General features: G+C 46.1%; 1 protein-coding gene across 3 annotated transcripts in view; it reads right to left on the bottom strand.

The window, feature by feature from the left end:
• LAS1L (LAS1 like ribosome biogenesis factor) overlaps nt 1–24,219 on the bottom strand; it is a 948,139-nt gene that overhangs the window by 729,055 nt on the left and 194,865 nt on the right. For all 3 annotated transcript variants that reach the window (XM_069612531.1, XM_069612530.1, XM_069612532.1), the window contains exon 3: nt 17,040–17,109. In XM_069612531.1, the coding sequence (XP_069468632.1) occupies nt 17,040–17,109 (70 nt within the window). The remainder of the gene's footprint in view (nt 1–17,039; nt 17,110–24,219) is intronic.

Genomic DNA, 24,219 nt, shown 5'->3' with positions numbered 1-24,219 from the left:
TGTGTATGTTGCTCATTACATTGATGACATCATGCTGACCAGTGCTGAGAAAGAACATGTAGAAAAAGCTGCTGAAAAGTTGATCACACACATGCAAGACCGGGGGTGGGCCGTAAATCCCAAAAAGGTACAGGGGCCTGCTCAAGAGGTGACATTTTTAGGTGCAATCTGGTCGGGGTCAGTAAAGAAAATTCCCGACCCTGTAATTGACATGGTTCAGCAGATGGCTCCACCAGCAGATAAAAAAGAGGCACAAAGATTTATTGGGTTAATGGGTTTTTGGAGAAATCACATACCTCACTTAAGCCTGATACTGAAACCCATCTACAAAGTCACCAGAAAGAAACATGATTTTACATGGGGCCTAGAGCAACAGTCTGCTTTTCAGCAGGCTAAGGACGCTATGCAGAATTACATCACGCTGGGCCCCATGACAAAAACAGATCCTTTCGAACTGGAAATTCTTGTCTACAATGATGTTGCTGTGTGGAGCTTGTGGCAAAAGCAAGGACAGAAAAGAGTGCTGCAAGGGTTCTGGTCAAGAAAGCGCACAGATCCTATGACAAGATACACTCCACTTGAGAAACAAGTTGCTGCAGGGTACTGGGCTCTAGTCGAGACTGAAAGAATCACAGGCGAGCAACCAGTGACAATTTGCACAGAAATTCCGATCATGGGCTGGGTGCGCGACACTGCTGCAAGCAGGAAAAGTGGCAGAGCGCAAGACGCACTCATTTCAAATGGAAATGGTATTTACAGCAACGTGCGAAAGCTGGCCGCACAGGGGTTTCCAGACTGCAGGAACAAGTGCTGGAGGCAGTGAACTTGGAAGTGATGCCTGAACCAAGCACCCCTGTGGCGCAGCCAGAATCTCCCTTCAAAGTCGCACCCGCTTATGATACATTGACGGAGGAAGAACAAATCTCTGCATGGTTCACGGACGGCACCGCAAAGTATGATAAAGGGCAAAGACACTGGCAAGGAATCACTGCTAATGAGAGAAGGTGTGGGAGGATCCAGTCAATATGCTGAACTGCAGGCGGTGGCCTCCGTGATTGAATAGGCAAAAGAGACAGAGACTGCATACATATACACGGACAGTTGGGCCACGTATCAAGGCCTGACGCATTGGGCACCGGCATGGAGAAGAGACGGCTGGCAGATCAAGAACACTCCGATCTGGGGAGGGCCGGCCCTTTGGGAAGAGATGTGGTGCAAAGGTGAGAGGTGCAAAATCTGCATTGGGCATGTCGATGCACACATGCCCCCTGACACCTCACTGGCTGCCCTGTTCAACAACGAAGTGGATCAAATGGCAAAGATTCATCCAGTGACAACACCTGAAGAAGCTGAGGTATTGTAAGGAATGGCGGACTGGGCACACCAAAACTCAGGGCATCTAGGGCAAACAGGAACATATCAATGGGCTAAAAGGAGACAATTGCCCATTACCATGGATCAAGCCAGACAAGCTGCCTCTCAATGTTCTGTGTGCTGCGAAGTGAAGCACTACCCTCTGGAGAGGAAGCCTCAAGGCCCTTTGAGAAGAGGTGAAAGAGCTACTAGCGTATGGCAAGTTGACTACATTGGCCCTTTACCGGCCGAGAATGGAAAGCACTATATGTTGACCATGGTAGACACATACTCTGGACTGCTGTTAGCCTATCCAGTTGGCCATGCAGATCAGCGGGCTACCTTGCAAGGAAAGGAATACCTCATCAGGCAATATGGCATCCCGGATGAAATCCAATCAGACCAAGGCAGCCATTTTGCTGGACACAATGTGCAAGACTGGGCGTTAGAACAAAGCATCAAGTGGACACTGCACATCAGCCGGTACCCAGAATCATCTGCTCTGGTGGAACGCAGCAATGGGCTGCTCAAGCAACAAATAAAGAAACACTCTCAAAGGGTGGTCCAAAAACCTAGCACAAGCGCTGTTTGAACTAAACAATCGTCTGCTGGGAAACCGCCAGACACGCTTTGTGAGACTGACAAGTGAGAAGGTGGAATCCACAAAGACTCATATTGTGTGGAAAACCGACAAAGAAGCAAAGCTGCCTGTGCAAGCCACTGCAGGCAGCATTGGGCTTGATCCATCTATCTGTGAGGATGAGGTTATACCAGCGGGGCAAACCAAATCCATCTTGCTGGGTATTGGCATCAAATTGCCGGCTGGCACTTATGGACGCATTGCTGCACGATCCAGCCTGGCGACAAAACGCATTGACATTTTGGGAGGTGTGATTGATCCTGACTCTAGAGGGACTGTTCCGGTACTCTTACATAACGCTAGTGCATCTGCAGTACCATTAACCAAATATGACCGAATTGCACAATTTATTTGCGAGCAAGCAGTTGTTCCCCTAGTGGTTGAAAGTAAGCAAGCCACAGACACTACACTGAGGGGGGAAGGAGGCTTCGGTAGCACGGGAAAAAAGGTGTGGGTTCACCAGCCAAACAAAAAACCTGAGGTTGGTGAAGTGTTAAGTCAAGGTGTTGGAAGTACTTATGTTGTACTTTTGCAAAATTCTGACATGGCTGTTTATATTCCCGCTACTAGGCTCACACCACGAACGTAGAGCAGTATGAAGGGGATGGGATTTACCTTGCTGTGGGTGCTCCTGGCCTGCCAAGCAAACGCTTTCCCTGTAAAGAATGGGTTGATGCAAGACGCTACATGGACTCTGAGAATCGCATGCACTACACCTGATGCTCCAGTCCTGCGTGATACCTACAACCGCACCGTAACCTGTGAGAAAAGCGCTACAAATGAGTATCCACATGGAATTGCAAAAGTGCTAACTTGGCACATTGTCGGACACCTTTTGTCACTGACTCATATGACTGGTGCTTATGAAATCTTTGGCCCAAAAGTTTCAGTGAATGGATCCAATAATTAGTTTGATGTTTCATGTTTCTGCTGTCCTAAAAATTGCAGCAAGTGTACTCCCCAGGATTTTTTGGACTATAACTTGACTAAATGCATTTCATACAATTGTACGTTGAAACAGCCACTGCCGGATGGTAGTATGGTGTTTGTATCTAAAACTGATATTGTACATGGCAGGCATACCACTTCGAGAATGGTTTTCTTCAAGTCACACAAAGTAGAAACTGTAAACATGCTAGATTTTCCAGTAGTTAGACAACACTTAAACTGCAGACACGTGATGCACGCGTCTATCATTAAAGAGGTGCACTTAGACATAGATTTATCACAAGGCAATGTTTCCTTAGTACTACCAAGCTGCTACAAATGGAGTCAATTTCTATGGCCCATCGCCAAATTGCACGTAGCCAAGGGTTTAGATTCATTGATTGCGGGGGCAGCAGCGGTGGGGACGGGAGCTTTAAATGCTTTTGACATAGAAACTGTGCGCAATAAGTTAGCCACTATGGGTTCCGATGCCAGCGCCGCTATAAAACTCCTGGCCCAGTGGGGCCCATTGATAAGCCCTACCCTGCGCAACACTGCTACAAGTATTGGCAACCAATGGAAATGGCAGAGTTTTACCTATGAAGATATTTTTCTGCCATAGGGCAGGTCAACAAGACTGCTAAAGACACACAATGCATTTTATGGCAAACTTTGTTAAATCAGCAGGTGCTGGCTTTCCGCTCCGAATGGGGGCGACTATCCTCAATCCATTGGCACACAAGAGCTACAGTTACCAGCAAACATATGGATTAAACCGCTTGCTTTTTCACACATGCCATGCTTTAATGTAAGTTAGTAGAACCGCTTATGCTTTAGAAATATGGTGTCCTTTTATAGTATTGCCTATAAAAATCAATGGTTCTTGGTGGGTGCCGCAAATACGAGGGGAATGGTTATACAGCCAAAACTACACCATCCATAGTCAAACCTGCATGCCCTGGGATCAAGGATGGGTGTGTCCCCAAACGGGGAGGATTCCTGACCTATGCATGCAATACCACATTAATGGGACTGACATTTTCCAAATAGATCAGCATAAAGCTTGCGTAGTTACTAATCATTCCTTGCTTATTAACAATTACAGGTTATTAGGGAATCCTCAAGTATTTTGCGTAGATCAGGTTGTGACTATCTTGGACATTGTTACTCACACCTTATATTCATTAACCCAGTGGTCTCACACTACTTTGCATGCCGAGCTCACACATTTGCTTAACTGGACTCTACCCTATGGGGTGATTACTGCCCGGCTTCAAGCTATTAGACAATTTGCCCATACTGTTTGGAAAGATTTCCAGACGCTAGCTACCTCAGTTATTTCTGCAGAGTGCAAGCTGATGATAGACAGGAACCAATTAAACAAAACTGCTGACCATCTGTAATCAGTTACTACTCACCACTGGTGGGATGTATTCACTGGATGGTCTCCCTCCTCCACTAAGCTGCTTAATATAATGCTGCATCCATTGGTGTGGCTGCTGATTGCCCTAATATTCATTCTTATCATTTTCATTGGGCTCTTGCGCAGAATGTCTTTCCTTTATACTAGAATGACTGCGCTAGAAAAACGCTTAATCGGCCTACAGCACACCGTACATGCTTCTAAATCATGGAACCGAGTCAGCATTTTCAGGCCTCACTTCGGAAGGGGTGGAATGTCGTGATAAGCTTCTAGGCGCTTGCAGTAACCTGCACTTGCACTGACCTACCCTACTGAGCTATCTTGTGTATATTAGAGCTTATTCGAAGCGTGGAGGAAAATGCTGAAATCAGCCAGGCCTCTCGAACTGGGTGAGCCCACATGCTTGTAAGGGGTTAACTGCGAAGGCCCTTCATGAAGACAAACATCTAGCCTTTGCAAGAGGCTCTACGCAGCCCTTGGGAGCCAGGCACAGCTTTGCACAGCTCTGCTCGTCTTCGCGCTGTGAGTCAGGTGCACTGATGACACAAGAATGCCAGGCCTTCCCCAAAACAACGTGCACGAAGCCTGGGAGCCAAGACTGGCTGTTTCCAGTCTTGTAACTTTCCAGGCGAACATGTTTACTGCCCGGAAGGATGAAACCAGAAGCTTCTCGAAGAGCTGGAACGTCATAGTGATTGACATGCAGCCCCGAATAAGAGAACTATACCTGGGCCAGTGAGGGAGGTACTCATCCTGGGCTGTTGGCGAGACGCACGGAAGAAGAGGAACAGTGCCTGGATGACCAGCTGTGCACTATCTGGGCCAAGACTCCTAGCATCACATCCCCGCTCTGGTGTAGGACTGTGGGGGCTTGTCGAGTCCTCCCCTCCTCTCTCTCGAGGAGTGCCGGGCACCTGTAGTGGCGAGGGTCCCGGGTATGATCTGATCGTACCGTCATCTACATTTTATAGAAGCATAAGATAATAATTGCATATTCATCTATGACTGACAATTGATATTATTCAGCTTGCACTTTTATTCCCATATTACTGTAAATTGCTGCTTAGTTCTCATTAGACCCTATAAAAATAAATGCAAGCATCATGTATTCTGTGTGATTGGTTTTCTTCCAGACTGAGTTCATTGTGCTTCGTATAACCTTACTTGTGTGGGAAGGTGATTAGGAGTGATTTATTTGCACTAAGGGATGGTCCCAGGGGGGTGCGGGTTCTCCTTTTTCACTACACACTGCCTTCCCAAAAACACTGTCTCCCACTCTGAGGAAGAGTCCAGGATGAGGTGGAGGATTTAAAAAAAAAAAAAAAAAAAAAAAAGTTGAATGTTTTTTTTTTTTAGTTCAATGAAACTCACACAATCTTTGGCAGAAAGATATGTTTAACCTTAAGGACTTTAAAGAAGACTGTGCAAGGAGGCTTGCAGGACAAGGCTTGAAGTTCACTCACCCTATGGGCTGATGCAAGAGCCACTAAAAGGATGATCTTTAAAGTTAACATTCTTAAAGGACAGGAGTGAATAGGCTCGAATGGAGCCCACATAGGAATTTCAGAACTAGATTGAGGTCCCAAACAGGGACTTGAAAAAGGGGCTGGAGGGAAAATATTTGTCAATCCTTTCAAGTATTGTATAATTAGTGGGATCTTGAAAAAAGATACCTCTTCAGAGGAGCGCTTAAAAAATAGAGAGCGCTGCCAGATACCCTTTAATTGTGCCAACCTGGAGCCCCAAATTAGCCAAGTCTAACAATGATGACACCATAGGTGTACTGCTACATGTAAAAGGGTCACATTCTTATCCCTGCACAAGCTGCAGAATTTGTTCCAATGGCATCGGTATAAGGATTTCACTGCCGGCTTTCTGGTCGAAAACAAAATGTCCATTACATCATCCGGGAGGTCCCAATCCTTACATCTCAACCTCACAGAAACCATGCTTGAAGGTTGAGTGTTTTGACATCTGGGTGGAGAACCCGACCCTCCTCTCGCGAGAGAAAGTCCTCTCTGTGGCAGACATACTGGAGGGCAGATGGACATGTCCAGAAGGTCCGTAGTACCACGTCCTCCTGGCCCATTTGGATTTGCCAAACTTTCTCAACCTCCCGATGACTTGAGGAATGACGGGGACTGGCGGTAACGCGTACAGGAATGAAAACTCCTAGTCCACCATGAACGCGTCTCCTAGAGCTCCTCCTAGGGAAAATTCCCTGGAGCAGTACAGTTCGCACTTCGGGTTGACACTGGTCGCGAATAGATCCCAAGGGCGAAGATCTCATGAATGACTTCCTGAGCTAGTCCCCACACGTAGGGGACTGCTCTGCCTGCTCAGGGCATCCACTGCAGTGTTCGCCTCTCCGGCTAGGTGAATTGCGATAAGGAGACCCAGAGCTGCACTGCCTCTCTGCACAGTGGTAGTGCCCCTATACCACCCCCCTCTTGTTGCGGTAGTACATGGCCACTGTATTGTCCGTCATTATCAGGATGTTCTTTTCCCCATGAAGAGGGCAGAAAGGCCTGAAGTGCTAGTCCGATTGCCCTCAGTTCCAAAAGGTTGATGCGTAGTTTGGACTCCGATGGAGGCCAATGACCACCGATTGTCCGATCGTTGGTGTGGGCTCCCCATCCCGGTAATTAAGCATCTGTCATAATTATCTCCGGCCATGGTTGCCAAAAAAGTTCTCCCTTCAGAATGTTTTCCTGGTGGGTCCACCACAGAAGAAGATCTTGTGCTACTCTGCTTGAAACCTGAAGAAGGTAGGACATCCTGCCTGAGAATTGGAACCACCGAGTCCTTAGAGCCCATTGCAAAGATCTCATTCTCAGGCGAGCCTCTGGCACCAGGAAAATGCAGGATGCCATGAGGACAAGCAACCTCGAAAATCAAAGGCCGGAAGACGCTGGGCACTCAGGAATTTGGTGACCATCTGCAGAATGTCTTGAGCCCTCAACTCAGGCGGCAAGGCTTTTCCCAAGGATGCGTCTAGGACAGCCCCGGTGAATTGGAGCCTTTGAGATGGTTTCATATGGGACTTCTTGAAGTTGAGGGAGAAGCCCAGTCTATGGAGGGAGTGACAGGGGGAGCAGAGATGTTCCAGGGTCTTTTCAGGAGAATGGGCCCTTATCAGCCAATCGTCCAGGTAGGGGATCGACGTGAATCCCCCATCTCTCGAGATTGGCTGCCACCACAGCCATCAACTTGCTGAAAACCCATGGGGCGGAGTTCAGCCCAAATGGTAGAACTTGAAACTGGTAATGAGAACCTCCGGTACCTTCTGTGCTTGTAATGGATTGGCGTAAGCATCCTGAAAGTCTAATGATACCATTCAGTCCTGTAGGTGGAGGGACTGAAGGATCAGTGAAAGGGTAACCATCTTGAACTTGTCCTTTCTGAGGAACTTGTTCAAGTCTCTTAAATCCAAGATGGGTCTCAAGCCTCCATCCTTCTTGGGGATTAGAAAGTAAGGGGAGTACCAATCCCTATTCCTCTCCGCTGCAAGTACCGGTTCTATAGCAGCTTTCTCAAGCAGGGTCAAGATTTCCTGCATACGGCGAAGATCTGGAACTTTGAAAGAGCTGTTCCTCGGCGGATGATCCGGAGGCCTTTTTAGAGGTAAGGCAGTAATCCTGGGCTACCATTTCCAATTGCCATGCATTTGAATAATACCACACCATTCTTTCAGATGCTGTGAGAGTCTGCCTCCCACTGGGGCTAAGGCCTCAGAGATTTGAGGCGGCTGATGGTAAAGGAGCCCCTGCCTGGGCGGTCTTAGCACCTTTTCTCCTTCCGCCACGGGGGAAATCTTCTCTGACCTCAGTCCTCTCCCTCTTCCAACTGAGGAGTAATAGCGAAAGGACCTGCCCCTACAAGCTGTACCGGTGCGGCGAGTTTGTGGCTGTTCGATTGCTGCGCCAAGGGATTTGGCTGCTGCTTTGGAGATCTGCAGCTTCTCCAGCCTCTCCTCAGCATTGCTGCCAAATAAATGTGTCAACCAGGCAACTGTGCATTACAGTGCTAGCCGCAATAGCCGGAGAGATTTGCACATTGCATCTTTCCCATCCTTGACAATGTTTAGGAAACCGTCTCGTTCCTCCACTTTGGGGATATGTTCAGCTGCCATCACTATGCAATCCCATAGGGTGAAAGTGAATTTGGCCAGCGCACATGTGGCATTTGCCGATTTAAGGGTTATACTCCCAGCAGAGAAAACCTTTCTAGCCAAAGCATCATAACGCTTGTCATCTCTGTCCGGAGGGATAGTTGGGTAAGCATTTTGTTTGGATGTAGAAGTGGCAGCATGAACTACTAAACTTTCGTGAGTTGGATGCTGTGTCAGATAATAGGTGTCACTGCTCGACGCTCTGTGCTTGCTTGTCAGTTTTTTGTTCACTGCTGGAATTAATTCCGACTTCTCCCAGTTGACATTAACTTGCCTTTGTAGGGCTACATGGAAAAGAATAGGGTCCTTCTGGGTTCCCATATCTAATATATCAGTCAGGTCATCCTGTTCAAAAAGTGGTGCAGACCTACTCCATGCCAGATATTCTATGATCCATTGGCATGGCCTGAGGGATCATCTGGTCTGTCAAACTATATTTCAGGGGAAGTGTCTAACCCACTTTCAGTTTGTAGGGTTTCATGTAGGTTTTTTATTCTTGAGTCCTCTGAAATGAAGGCCTCTAACACCTTGTGTCCCATATTGTAACCCAAATGGACGTCGTTCACCCGAAGATGGTTCATCATCCTTATAAATTGAGAAATTGAGGAAAGAGACTTTAAAAAAATCTTTGCTAGGCAGTGGGGTGAAAGTTCTCAATATCCTTGGAGGGTTTTGTCATTTGCGTCGACAATGGCGTTGAAGTCTTTGATGTCAAGGGTCTCGACGGCTGCGGCGTCAAGGACTTTTTAGAGACAGACGTGGAGTATTTCGGCTTTGAAGGAGTCTTTTCTCTACTCAAGGGAACCTCTGACTGTTCCCAAATAGTTTTCTCCTGGACACCCGGGCCGAGGGTGCACGTGTTTTGTCCTTGGCCTTCTTTGTCAACATGGGAATGGCTTTTATCTTTCTTTGGCAAGGGGTAGAGGGGCTGGAGGCAGGGAGAAACAAGGCTGCATTCTCAAATACTTTGAGCATTTAAGTCTGAACCTCTCCCACTCAGCCGGTGAGGCCAATATGGTCAGGCAAGAGAGGAACTCGATGACGAAGATGGCGATCTGTGGCGCCTTTTCTTCGACCGCTGTGAGGATGACGAGTGGTGTGAGCCACTGCATGATAGGGACTTTTTCTTCAGAGGAGTCTCGTCTAGCGACTCGTCGGAGGATCGCTGACAGGGTTGTCGAAAGGGATTTATGAGACCTACCTGCAGCTAACTTCACTCTATGCTCTTTCAGGGCTTTCGCTGTCATCGATAGGCAGGACCCACACTCCGATGTTAAAGGAGTGGATTCTAAGCACCACAGACACACCCGATGGGGATCCGTAAGTGATATTTTCGCCCCAGAGTCGGGACATTTTCTGAACCCTGATCTCGGAGTCCATGATGCCGACAATGCCATTCTTATTAAATAAGAAAAGTTTGTCAAGGAACCGAAGCGTGACGATCTTCCGAAGCGATCGCTCATGCGGAAAAATGGAACTGAAGTCAACAGTCGCTGCGCGCACTATATACCATCAATGACATCGACACCAAGACGGAGGCCCTCGAAGGACATCAAGTCGACAAGCATTGATGGGCAGCGTCTCCTACTGAAAAATGAGATAAGATTAGGAATACGTGGGAGGACACAATCCATGATTTGCAGAATGTTGTGTACTAACTTCTAGTTTCCGACTGGTAGCTCCTGCTCACTCGTTAATGCAGCTACAGAGGAGCAGATTTAAGCTCCTGATTATCCAGACTTAATTTCTGCTAATTCATGACATTAAATACTGATAAGTGAAGCATTCTCCCTTTACTGTAGAATTGATGCTAGAGTGGACCAATGCTTTTTTTGATTATGCTAGTTGTTTACTGTATTCAGGTTTGAGAAAGACCATAGCATCATTTAAAGCAAGATCCTACTCAAGTTACATCTTGCCAGCCTACAATTTCAGGACACTCCTGAAGACAGCCTTCCAACCCATCCCCAATGTACTGTACCCACATCCCTGAAAACAAGACAAACCCTACCCAAAATACAAATGATGGACCGTGAGGATCTCAGCAACTATCCCTACATCACACATTTTCCTTTCCAAAGAAAGATCCTTGAAAAAGCCCCAGCAATCTAACTTCAAGCATGATGTCAATACCTTACCAAAATCAGGGCTCTGACCCAGATCATCACAGAAGCCGGCCCGATCCAAGTGATTGGCTATGCGAACTGCAAACCACATCAATAACAACGAGCAACCTCACCTCTTTGTACTTGTCAATCTCTGCACAGCCTTCAAGACAGTACTTGTTGAAGCCTTCCTCAAAATAGTCCGAAATGACATGGGAATCGGATGCCTGTGGCAGGTCAGAAGAAGGAGCTTTCTTTTATTAAATCAGAATTAAAAAGGCCTCACTAGCCCTAATCTATGGATTTCCCTGCCTAACTAAATCATTTAGTTCTTCCAAGGGACTCTTGCCCCCCCTTGCCCCCTACCCAGATCTTTGACTACCCTAGCCGTTCCTTTATGAAGGGTTCTCCTCCTTTATGTGACAGGCTTCGGATATTCTTCTACAAAATCTTTCAGAAGGGTCTCTGACATTACTAAGGATGCAGAGTTCCTCTTATCTTCTCCGTTTCTATAGTTCTTTAAATGAATAAGGCATTTAACCTCTTGTTCCTCCTCCTCTGTTCCTTTGTCTTTTTCCTTGAGAGGTTTATTGGAAACCCAATAGTTATTCGTATTCTCCTGCTCAATTCTTCCATTACTTGACGAGCACGAGAAGTTTCACACTTTTTCTCACTGTTCTTGGGTTTGTGCATTCACTGGTACGGGTAGACTGAGTCCCATAGGGTTTCTCACTCTTAATTTCAGACCACTTATAGGGACAAGTAAGATGAGCTCCAGAGTGTTTCTCACTCTTCTAAATTTCGGGCCACTCACTGGGACGAGTAGGCTGCATGTACTCTTTACTCCAGTCTTCCCTCCTGGGTCTCCCATCGTCCCATTAACTTTTTTTCTATGGGTTGGCGTCACCAGACCCGTTTTCAAGATAGGGGCTTCCTTTGTGGTCAGGATAGCTTTGGTTCTCGCTCCATCTCCTTCTGGTACTTTTCCACAGCTCTGCGGCACCTGTACTCCAGCAGTCTCTGCGTTGTTACCAGACTGAACAATCCACTTCTCCAGGGGCACGCCACCATTCTCGACGCGCTCCTTCTCTGGGGGTTTTCATTCTCCTCTCTCTGGATTGCAGCTTCCTCAGTACTGCATGCCGACAGCACCTTTTAGGATGATGATTATTATGGTATTTATTGAGTTCTGACATAGCTTCGAGAAGCAACAGAGCACTTTACAGGAGGTATATAACAGTGCAGATGCAGAACGGAGCACAGCGGGGGTTAGGGGGGTAGGTGACAGAAGCACGGAGGAGGTGTACAGCTGTACAGGGTGGTGGGGAGTAGAGGGGCGGGTGGAGTCTAGAAAGTCAGGGGCACAGGCAGCAAATTGATGGCCTAGGTGTTGAGGAGAGACTCCTTGAAGTCTCTTAAGTTCTTTTCTGAATTGCAGGAGCGCGAGGGGCGATTTGGATACTGACCGGCAGGAGGTTCCATAGTCTTGGGTCATAGGCAAAAGACAGCTCATTTTCTGGTCATTTACTTTTTGCAGAGGCGGATGTCAAGTCTGCACGTGTTCCGGCTTCTTGTGGTGTGCTGTCTGCCAGAGATGCAGAGTTTCTCCACGAGGTAGCTGGGTTACCTGAGGGCGACTGACTTAATGATGCAGCAAGACTTGAAGGTGATTCATGCATGTACTGAGAGCCACTGAAGGTCGATGAGGGCCGGGCTGATATGTATCTGCGTAAACCCTCAATGAGGCATGCAGCCGCGTGTAGGACACTTCTCAGGGTCACAAGGTAGAATGATGGGAGGCCTTCGAGGAGGGCTTTGCCCCATCGAGGTGGGATATGACGAGTGCGTGAATGGTGAATCGAAAGCTGTCCAGGGGAAAGAAGGCCATGACTTTCCAAAGGTGAGAGCCGATACCAAGCTGCAAGTTTTCTTAGCTATGTTCGTCTTGTCTTGTAGGAGAGGTGGTTGTCGATGTGGAACCAGAGGGGATTTGGCACAGGAAGTGAGCTCGGGTGTGAAGCCCTCCGGGTTCATGGTCGAAAGCCAGGTCTGTATGTCTGGGTGTTCGGTGTTGGTGAGGAGCAGGAATTCGCTCTTGGAGGGGTTGAGCTTCAAGTATGCAATGGACAGCGAGGCAGGTTTTGAGCCGGTGTATATCCTTGATGGAGTAGATCTTGGAGGTATAACTGTGCGTAGTCGGTGGATTGGGGGATGTGGATATTGTGATGGCCAGGTGGGCTCCCACCGGCTCAATGTTTAGATTGGAGATCGTTGGGGAGAGTATGGAAACCTGCAGGACTTGCAGATGACTGGGAGCATTGGCGATCTAGACCACCTTGTGGTTTCGTCCCGGTGGAGGATATACCGGTCTCGCTCAGCACCCCTCACTCGGCTGGTTTGAAACTCCTGGGTTCCACTTCTCATGGAAAGTAGTCCATTGTCTCCATTTAGGATGGTCTTCTGGGTCTTCCCCAGCAAAGGATTATAGTCTTTTATTCTCTTTTAGTTGACAACGCTTCATTGTTGGCTCATTCTTCTTCTTTACAGTAACGTTGGTTTTCAACCATGGAGTAATCAATATTACTTGCGGTTCATTCTTCACAATAGTTTTACTACATTGTTCCTCAGTTTGGATCTTAGGTTACAATAACAAATAGTGGTTTGGTTGGATGGATGTCGCTGGAGTTCTGATGTTACTGTTGTTCTAGAAGATAGGGTTTTAGGTAATTCCTCCAGAAGGGAGCGTCTCCCTGTGAGGCCCCTCATGCCGCCATCCCTATGGGGATTATTGCGTTTCAGGCTCACCTCTCCAGAATCACAAGGAAAGGCTCCCCTGTTGGGAGAAATGACAATCCCACGATTTGTCACATACCTCGTCCCACGCTGGTTCACCATTTACCCAGCAGAATGCAAAAAAGATAGCAGGCTCCCCTCTCTGGAAAGAGCATGGCATGTTTTTTTCCCCCCACATTTGTCCGCAGCCATCGATTTTTGCTCACTGTTCTTTTCACAAAAGAGGAATATCCATTTGCATAACAGTCTTTGTCCCGCCAACAAGTGCAGTCTAGCACCGAAATGCCAGGCGCACCCAGCAGACTGGCATCAGTTTGTTCAGATAGATACCTTCAGATCACCACCTCCGTCCGTCACCTGTGGAGAAGTGCCACAGGAACCATTCTCTCAACCTCTGTATGGATCACCTCGAAATGCTCCTGGCCAGCAACAACATCTGCACCCACCAATAAGATATACAACTACCTGAAAACATGATCCAATGACATTACCATCTCAAAGCCCACCTTCACCTGAACAGACCTGGATGTCCAGTGCTTACCTTAAATTGAACTCCACCAATTGGAACTCCTGCTCATCACCAACACCACAGAACCCCTGCACACACTGTGCAATCTCTTAACCAAAACAAACACAGCTAAGTAAAATCTGCACTGCACTGCCCCAACTAGCCCTGCTGCAGAACATAAGATGTTCCTAACAGACATCAGCTTCAGCCCTTGTTCTCATCTTACCAGGATGGAGGAAATACTTTGTTCATCCAATAAGCTGCCAGCACCCACGAAAACCACCCACTATGCTGCTGACCGCTTCAAAAAGGTCTTACAAATAATACCATTGAACGCCCACATACACATTTCACAGTCTAATCCTAAAAGCACAGATCTCCTTGCTCCTTGGCTGGTGGGCTCACCATCTCTAGCAAGCAGTGCTTTACCAGATATCAGTACCTGGCCAGATTAGAGCATCAGAAATGCAGGAGAAAAGAAAAAAAAAACTTGCAAACAAGAAATCACAGAACACCCTGCATGCCAGTTATCAGACTTAAAAACGCCCTCATGCAGTTCAGAAAAGAAAGCAAGATTCTCCTCCAACACAACACCCCCTCTCAAACGCCTAGAGCCCACCCATCCCAGTACTGATGCCGACAACCACCCTCTACACTCCCCCCACTGTTCGCCTTCAGCCCAATGGTCTGTGATGCTACATGTTGCCCACTGTCAATGTTAACGGTTTCCCGCTACCTTGATAGTATGTGTAATAAACGCCATGTTGCAAGGACTGTTTCCCCATGTAACCACTGTGATGAATCTGGCGAGGTCATCACTCCTTTCCTGGGGAAAGTCTCTCCCCATGTGGCCAGGAAAAAGCAGAAGCTACCTGACTCAAACCCTGGGGGTGGCTATCTGAGGGAGAACGACATGAGGGAAGACGGCCCTCATGAGCCAAATGAGACCTGGTACCCCCCCCGACCCCCGACTGTTCCTTTAAAGCCTGATGACCCCTCCTCAAAGTCACATAACATTATGGCTTACACTGTGATAGGGCATTAAAATGTCCCATGAGAACCAATACCTTTACAATTCCTTCCTTTAAAAGCTTCTATGGCATATGGTAGTATTATGATGGACCCCTCCAAGGATGACTAGTGGCATAATTCTTGCACATTCTCAGCCACCATTACTAAGTAATGGTGTGAGAAATAAGATCCCCATTACATCTTGGGTTAATAAAAATACTAGGATGAGGAAAAAGACCTGAAGAAGTCTTTTTTGAAGAACGTTCATGAAAATCAAAGTGAACCGTCCAGTTCAAAAAGTACTGAGACGAAGAGGAGGGCCCAAGCATGGAAGAGCATTTGTAAGAACCAAGGTGCTTGGTCTAGTTTTTCTCCTCAGCTGACTGGTTATGGCCGGTTCAAAATACGCAAGGGTAACCAAGAGGAGAGGGCTCCTTCAGGTGTCGACTGGGCAATCGGAACATGGTGTGCAAAGCCAGGTAGAAGCAGCAAGCAGAGAGAAGACGTGTCCAGGTCAGGGACATATCTTGGAGGGCTCCGGTGTCATGGCGGCGAGACAGGAATCTGACCTTAGGACTCTGTGCAAGCATGGAGCATCTGAACACCAGGAGGGACACTGGGCTGTTGCCTGGAGAGTGCTGCCGGTGAGATACAAAGCCACAGAAGTGGAAGTAAAAAGGACGCAGATCAGATGAGAAGCCGATCCACAGGCTTCGCACCAGCAGGGATGGAGAGTACCGCTGGTAAAACGCTAAGCCGCAGAAACAGGAAAAAGTGACGCAAACAAGGCAAGAAAACGACAAACGGACATCGTGCTAGCATGGAGAGCCGGGGTGCTAGAAAAGCACTGTACCGACGGAAAGCTGCCGAATGCCACAAAGGCTGAAAGGAGACCTGAGCCAGATCGAACAAAGTAGAACCTAAAATACTTTACCGGTGAGGACACAGTGGAGGGTTTGGATGCCAGGGAACTGTTAAGATACCAGAGAAGGGCTTTGATTGAGGAGAGCGGGGAGCGAAGTACCCCTTTGGGCATCTTCAAGTAATCATCATAGTCGCAGTACTGGATAAACTGGGAAGCCAAGAAAGTAAAGAAAAGTGAAAGACTGAAAACAGAGAGAACCAAAGGAATATGCATACAGCTTGGTTTTTGATGTGTGATGAGGAAGTCCAGGCAGGAGAGTATGCCAGGCATATTGCGAGCGCACCCAATTGTGTTTGGCCTATTTGAAAAGCATATGAAACTTGAGGAAGGGAGCCAAGATCCCCCGAAACTGAACTATGAAATGCTAAGAAACACTTGTGTACGAGCACGATATAAATGAAATATCATTTAATTTAAGAAAACCCAAGGGAAGATGCATATCCCTCGGAGGGTGTGAACTTTAGGAGAAAAGGAGAAGCCCAGGGTGAAGGGAAATCCCCTTTTTGACACTTTTGGAACTTTGCTGGTTTTTCTTCATTATTTTAATGGAAGTGCATTTTTGAACCTTTGAAGAGAGCTGCGAGTGGCCAGCTGAAAGCATTTCACATTTTATTAAGTTTAGCATGCAAGGGACAGGATGAGAATTTGGGCATAGGACTTTTTTCTTGGACATTCTGACGCCAACAGTTTCCTTATTTGGTTTTGTTGAGGCAGGGAAAACCCCCCATAGTGCTAGGATAAGTTAGGATTTCATGCAACCATCGCGTCTCATTCCAGATTCCTCACACCATCCAGTGAATGCTGGTAACCCTTACTCATGTACAGAACCCTACCGTTTTCTGAAGAAAAGTTTGCACTCAATAAATAGCCAACATTATCAGTGTGAGATTTTAGAGGAATTAGCACTACTGAAGCTAGAAGTGTTGACTTCTCTGTTGAAAGGACACAATTGGCAGATCCTTGTGATTTCAGGGATGCGTTTCCAAAAGGACACATCAATGAAAGGCAAAGCACCTCACGTGCAGACCAGTATATAGAAAGGCCCAGGTTTACTGGTGGGAGAGAATCCATGAGGAGGGTTGGTCCTTTCATTTGCATGGGTTACAAAACAAACATACATATTTTGTATTCACTGAAAGACATTATCTGTATCTTCATTCCAACACAAAAACATAGCACTCACCTCATTCGCCAAGCGCCGCAGTGGAATAGACACAGTTTTCTGTTTCCGCTCTGTGATAAGGTTCACAAACCTTAAGGAGTGCATTCAGAGAAAGAATAGAACATTATTCTTAATTTGCAAACTAAATACAAACCAAGCCCACAACGTTATTTGAACTGTGGGTTACACGCAACATGCAGTCAAACAGTGTGATCAATGGTTTCCTAGTTCCATACGCTAAACGGACAGTGAAAACTAACAGCATCCCCAAACCAGAACTGACTCAGCTGCAGGATCAGAATGTTCACAGAAAAACAAGATGCTTCAACTAACCCTTGCAGCTTATGGTTTCAGACTGAACACAAGGATTGTCCCAAAAGAAATGTGGGTGCATCAATGATAGTTTTTCTTTTATGTTGAATTGCGTTGGCTAACGTGATGTTGTGTACAGAAACATGATGTTAGGTACAGAAACAAGAATGCATTCAGCAGCAGCATCAATCGATTACAAGAATAAACAAGATCAAGTCAGTGGCAAACAAATGACGAAGAGCCACTCAAAAACAAACATTTAGAGTTATTGATTTCAGACTAATGATCAGTTCGGCAAGGGATTTGTATTTAGAAATTTGTATTCATGCTTCGAACAAGACCGGTTACATTACCATTTCCACTCCAGTAATTTGTCTCTCCATTGCAATGAATAATCTTGCATTTATGTTCACTTCGAGGTAAAAAAAGCAACATTACATTCTCAAATAATGGCCGTTTTATTCAGAGCTCAGAATCAAGGTGTTTTAGGACTCCTACCGTGTCCCAAGGCAGTTAGGGAGATTCATCCATTTTATGCTTAATGCCCGCTCCTAGCGAAACCCCAGCACCTTTTGGACTTCTGGACCCTTTGTTCTCCTGAATGAGGGGAGCCATTTTCCCCCCTCATTCATTCTTACATGCTCCAACCATGGGAACTCTTATGTTTTACCTATTTTCATGGAGTCTTGCTTTCCTCCAGATCTCTTAAACACATCTGTGTTACATTTTTGCAGCACACAGCACCCTCCGTGCACTGTTGCTGGGGACCATTTGGGTTCTTCTTTTTATATTCTTTCATTTTCCATAATAATTACTGTTCTTAAGAAAAGAGGGGTACTTTGTATCCTTCCTAAAACTTTACCTTCCTTAAACTTTAACATATGTCAGATTAGCACACCCCACCTTATGTGGAGTGATATGATAAATAATTTATAACGTGCCTGTACACAAGTGTTTCTAGGCACAGACAAAGGAGGGGTGAAAACAGAAGGAGGACAAACAAGCATTTTACTAGGCCTTGTGTCAATCAGATTGCGCAAGTGCGGTGAAGGGAGAAGTGCCATGGTGGGGTGAGGAGAAGTGCAGGTGACTCAATAAGTGCTGCCAGAGGGTGGCTCTTAAGTAAAAAGAGAAGGGACGGTAGGGTTACAGATACAGACCCTTGTGAAGTGCTGAGGGAGCCTGGGGTATACCTACTAGTCCTAGGAGTGAATGGGAAATCCAAATAAAAGGTGAGGTCCTGAGGCAGAAGGCAACTCGACCACTGGAACAGAAGATCCGAAGCCGAAGACAACCAGAGACACCGGCAGACTCTTACAGTAACCGTGAAGGGACCACTGCTGTCCTGACCCGGTTTACTTATCGACAGAGGAGCTCCTTCCGTTTTGCTGGTGGGGCCAACCAGCCCTAAAACGAATGCAGATCGAGCCACTCCACCCTACCCCCCCGGGACGTGCTGCGACCTTCCAGGGTTGCAAATCGCGAATACGAGCCACCCCACCCCCCGGGACGTGCCGCGACCTTCCAGGGTTGCAAACCGCGAATACCAGGGGACCTCAAACGTGCAACTTCTTTGCGTGAACTAATCCTCCCAGAAGTTTGGTGACCTCCAGTTGGACCTCCATGGACACGATCCCACTCCTCACAGTTCCCTCACCAAAGCGCTTGACTGCAGAATCAAGGCGGATCGACCAAGCTGCAACCGTTCACTGTTGGAGCCGATAAACTAAAGGTGCTAAAACCACAGACCAACGTGGGAGACTGAAGAAATCCTTGCTGAGGGTCCTTTCTCGCGACTGCTGCTGCGACAGCCCATTCATAGTACTTCCTTTCGTCAGACAGAGGAATCTGGAGACTGGGACGATCGCTGCTGCACATGAAAAAAAAAAAATCCAGCTGCATTTTCTTTAACCACCCAAAAGGAACTGTGGGGATCAAGGTAGAACTTCACTCAAGCAGAATAGTTGCTGCAGTGTGACTGGAGTGCGACACCTGGCGTCCACCCCATACCTCTTGCCCAGGCTTTACAGCTTGTGCGCTTTGAGGGAGTCCTTTAGAAGGTCCTCATTAATTTTGTTATTCTACTAAAGCATTTTATTTTAAGTAACTAGTTACTTTGACTTTTCAGCTGCTGCATAAGACTTTGCTCCCATCCTACAAAGACTTTGAGGAACTCGACTAGTTCGCGATTGGACTGCTTAAGCATTAGGAGCCTTGAAAAGTGTTGCTAAGAAGTAAATTACTGCTGCTAAGTGCTGAATAACCTCTTTTTCCTTCCTACAGACTTTGTCTGAGTGACTTTATTAATGAATGAAACCGTCATTCCACTGTGCCAATTGTTGGCACAAGCCACTTGTAAGAAGATTCAATTCAACACTACAGCTAAGTCAATGCCTAGTCTGGGATACTGAATGGAAACCCTTATTGATATATCTTTATGTCCAGTTCATGAGTTCTGGATGACTACCCCTATATAACACCCCTCTCTTAGAATCCCCCTGACCCCACTGAGCCAAGGAGTAGTTCTCTTTTGCAAGTTTAAAAGGTTTATTTGAGAAATAAAACAAAATATAGATACCACGCTTTTATAATAAATTAATAATCAATATCGCCCTTATAAATATAATGTTAATCAACAATGGGTAATCTGACACTAGCACACTTCTTTATAATCAATGAGGAGTTAGTATAGGATGGATCAAGTAGCAAAAATACTTTTATGATTTCAAGGGAAAAGCAATGAGGAATAACATGCAGTACAGAAATACTTGAGATGATTTTAGCAAAAGATAATATAATCACTTTTTCTCTGGCAATTCACCCCCCTCCCCTATGCAATGTAAGAAATGGAAGGAGATGGAAAGAGGACCACACAGTTCTCAGTAATGCAATCAAATACAATACGAAATTCAGTTCCCCCCCCAGCAAGCTTAGAGAAAACCGGTATGAGTTTTAAAACACAGGCCCAAGTGCTTTGAATGTGGTGGAAATGAAGTGAGAAATATGCTGCAAATGCTTTTAATTCCCTTTAGGAGGTTCAGGGTGAGTGAGAGATACTTGGGATGAGTTCAGGCTCACTTTAGCAATGATTCAGAGATGGTGATTAAGAGGCAAACAAATTTTTAGCAAGGAAAGAAATGACTGCTGATGGTTACACGTGGCTGGATTTTTAACCAAATCGCGGTAAAATTCGCGAGTGCGTGAATCGTGATTACGGCAAAAGTATTTCGTTCCTATCCCAAACGTTTACAGAGATACGGACGATTAAATAAAGGTAGTTTTTCGGATTTAAAGTAAACTCAAAAGGACAGGTGACAGCTTGCAGCTTCAGAATTGACAGGTGACAGTTGTGCAGCGTTACAAATGACAGATGACACGATTTCTAGGAGACTGTTCTACTTAGGTTAAAATAGTTTGGATTAGATTATTTTAACTAAGAGATTGGTTCTGCATAGTTCTGCTAGGTACTCACAATATAAATTTGAAATAGGCCTCGCCACGGATCTGGTCAGGTTTTGGACTGGACTCCGGTTCTGGTCTCTGCACTTCACAGTGATCTGGGTCAGCTCTCTGGTTCTGGGTCACTCTGGATCTCTGGTCTGGTCTGTCCGGATACAGAGGTCTCTGCACGGCTCCTGGATCTCTGCACTGGTCCTGGCAAAAGTTCTTGGCAAGGGATTCAAGCAGCTCGCCCGGCTGTGAGTAGCTTGCAATGATTTGAGGCCTGCTGCAGAGAACTCAGCTTGTGGTTTTAGGCCTCTGATTTAGGTTCTAAAGTATACATTCTAGGTTCTGGAGTATGTAGCTGGAGTCAGTCTGGAACTGGTATCTTCTGGATATTGTGTGGTCCGGCAAAACGCTCCGCAGCAACTGGATTTTAATGTCTCTACCTGTCCCAGCAGTCTCTTTTTATGCGTTTTGAAAATGGGTGTGTGCCTGGGCCTAGCTAAGCCTGCCCCTCTCTGCTTGTCATTGGCCCAATTCTCCCCTCTCCCATGATTGGGGGAAGGAAATGTGAGTCAGAGTGATGCTGTAGGTTTTATGGGTCAGAGGATCCTCCCCTGGTCAGTTTGCCCACAAATCTATTTCTGACCCAAATACATATTTATCAGATACACAGTTGTTTGTCATTGCATACACACATCATGCATTACTGATGGGAGGCACTGTTCCGACCCTGGCGTTTCTAGGAGCTTGGGTAAAGAAATGGCCACTTTTTGCGCTTTTTAGTAGCTTTCGCCATATCGGATTTTTCTCCAAATTTATACAATTGTGCGCAAGGCATGTGGGCATTTAGAAAAGGAAGCGTCAGATTTTGAACATGCATACATTTAGAGTAACAGCTTCTTTTCCGCTCGTAAACCCCCAGATCATACAACCAGGTCTTAAAACCTCTTAAAATGTGGGCAGAACAATCACAAGAATTATGGTATCATTTAGATAATTTTGACAAGTCCGCACCATGAGTTATACATCTTTCTTAAAATCATATTCTGGCCAACAGGGGTGCATCTTCCCAGGTAACATGGTGGAGAAACCAGTCTATCCACTTTCTTTAAGCTCAGCCTGTCCTCAGAGGGGGCTGCCCCTCCCCGTTTCTGCCAAGAGGAAGTCACTTTACGACCTCCCCTATAAACCATCTGCCCGAGTCAAGGAAGGGCTTTGTTCAAAAGGAAGCCATTTACGACCCCCCCCCCCCAATAAACCATCTGCCTGGGCCCTTTGTTTAGTTTCCTGCAGTCCCCAGGTAATTCAATCAGAGAGTGTGTGACCTCCTTTTGGCAGGGGCAACAGAATGCAGCCAGGCCTGGGAACCTGTCAGGCAGAATTGGAATCTCTTTAAGCCAGTTTTTAGCTACATGTCATTTTGGGTTCTCAGTTTAAATCAAACTTACAATTTTTACACATGCAGCTAGAATGCTGATTCTAAGTTCAAAACTATGACATTTCAACAGTGACAAACTATGTGACACTGAAACGTAGGTCACTCATTTATTCTAAACATTTCGATTTTAGTGTCTTTCAGTTCAGTTTAGCACTCAGCCAGTCTTGTTATCAACATTATTTTGGGCTCTTCATCTTCCCAGATTTTGTAGGCACACAAAACTTCATTCTGCCAGATGTCTGCTGGTGTTCAGTGAGATTTTTGGATGTGTTGCAATGTTTGAAAATAGGCATTTTGAGCTGGCATTCAGAGAAACCAAAAAGGTAATTTTAAAGCGTTTTTTTTTGTTTTTTTTTTTTAAACAGGCGCTGCTGTTTTACCTTTGGCACCCATTCCACTCATGGCACCCTGGCCCATCATGCTCGCACTGGTGGGTGACAAGTTAGGCAACCATTTTGGTGTGCGCACAAACTGCGTGGTTCTCCTGGATTCTGGCGCACATGTGGGCTTTTTGGCCATCTTGGATTTTCTAAGCCCACAGCACCAAATGTTGCAGCATGATAGCTCAAACGTGGGTCAGGACACCCAACACACTACTATTGAAGAAGTCACCTATGAAAAGGTATTGCCTACGTTTTCTAATTGTATTGGTTAGTCTAAAATAGTATTTACCTACCTTACCTTGTATATACAATAAATGCATATTTTATTATAACTTCCAGTGTAGAAGTGTTTCTTTGGGCTGATGTACTGACTGGATTCATTGTACTTACTTATAGATCACATCCTCCTTAAAAGATAAGCCTGGCTGCTCTGCCATTCTACCTATCATTTGATTATTGGAGACTTCTACTCAGAGTTGGGGACCTGTACACCAAGGGATAGTTTAATAGAGTCTCACCTCCAGGTATACTTTAGGAAAACTCCCCCAACACAGGCCACTTAGGCACCTCGGGCAGGTTTGTTTATTAATTTCTAATGCGCACCAAACCCGAGGGTAACAGGGCGCAGCAATAGGGAGATACACAGCTTGCAGGTTACAAATAGGTCATAGTATTACAATCAAGACATAACATAAATCTAATTACAGGTATGAATACAGAGCGAAGTATAGACAGGTGTACATATTATAACAAGTAGGGTTCAAGAAAGCAGTATATTTACAGGGTAGGCTAATGCAGTATGGCTAGAGTACAAACTAACGATCAGTAGAGTTGAGTAGGTTGATACAGTTTTTTCTAAAGTGTAAATATGGTTGGTCAGCTCTGAGCTCATATGGCAAGGAATTCCAAAGTTTAGCCGCCTTCACAGGGAAGCTATTACCGCCAATCTTGGTAAGTCTAAATCTAGGAACCATGAGACAATTGGTATTGCCAACTCTAGTTAATCTGAGAGTCATTCTTCCTGGACATTTGTAGCTCACACAATCTTTTTCACTCACTTTGCAAAGGATATTTATTTTTAATTAATTAATGTATTTAACAAACACTTGTATGGCGCCTATACAGCAGAAAGTGTTTCCAGGTGACTAGACTAAGCGGGAGGGGTAAACCGAAGTATACAAACAATATTTGGTCCTACTAGGCCTTGTGACATTCGGATTGTGCAAGAGCAGCAAACATGAAGTGCAAGAGAGGGTGGGTGGGGGAGGGGCCGGTCATGGTGACGGAAAGGGGAGGGGAGGATGCAGGAGGGTCGGTGGCCGAGGGGCTGTGTAAGTGCGCTGTGGGAATGGGATAAGGGTCAACTAGTGTGGGGGGTATAAGGGGGGGGTGGGGAGGGGGGAGTGCACCAAAATCCATAGTTGTTGGGGAGAACTCCCGGTATGCCAGAGGCATACTGGAAGTTCGCGGACTTTGAGGGCCCCACACCCTCCCCCAGAATACACGGAGGAGTCAGTCAATGGCAAGTTCAAATTGCGGTTCATTACAGTAAAAACCAACAGGGAGCGATACAAGAACTCAGAAAAAATTCCAGCATGTAACAGTAAATGCTGCGCAGGCC

The sequence above is a fragment of the Ambystoma mexicanum genome, chromosome 5p (genome assembly GCF_040938575.1).
Source record: "Ambystoma mexicanum isolate Mex_15411 chromosome 5p, UKY_AmexF1_1, whole genome shotgun sequence".
Classification (NCBI taxonomy): Eukaryota; Metazoa; Chordata; class Amphibia; order Caudata; family Ambystomatidae; genus Ambystoma; species Ambystoma mexicanum.
Note: the sequence above shows the minus strand (reverse complement) of the source record. Positions and strands in the feature narration are given on the sequence as shown.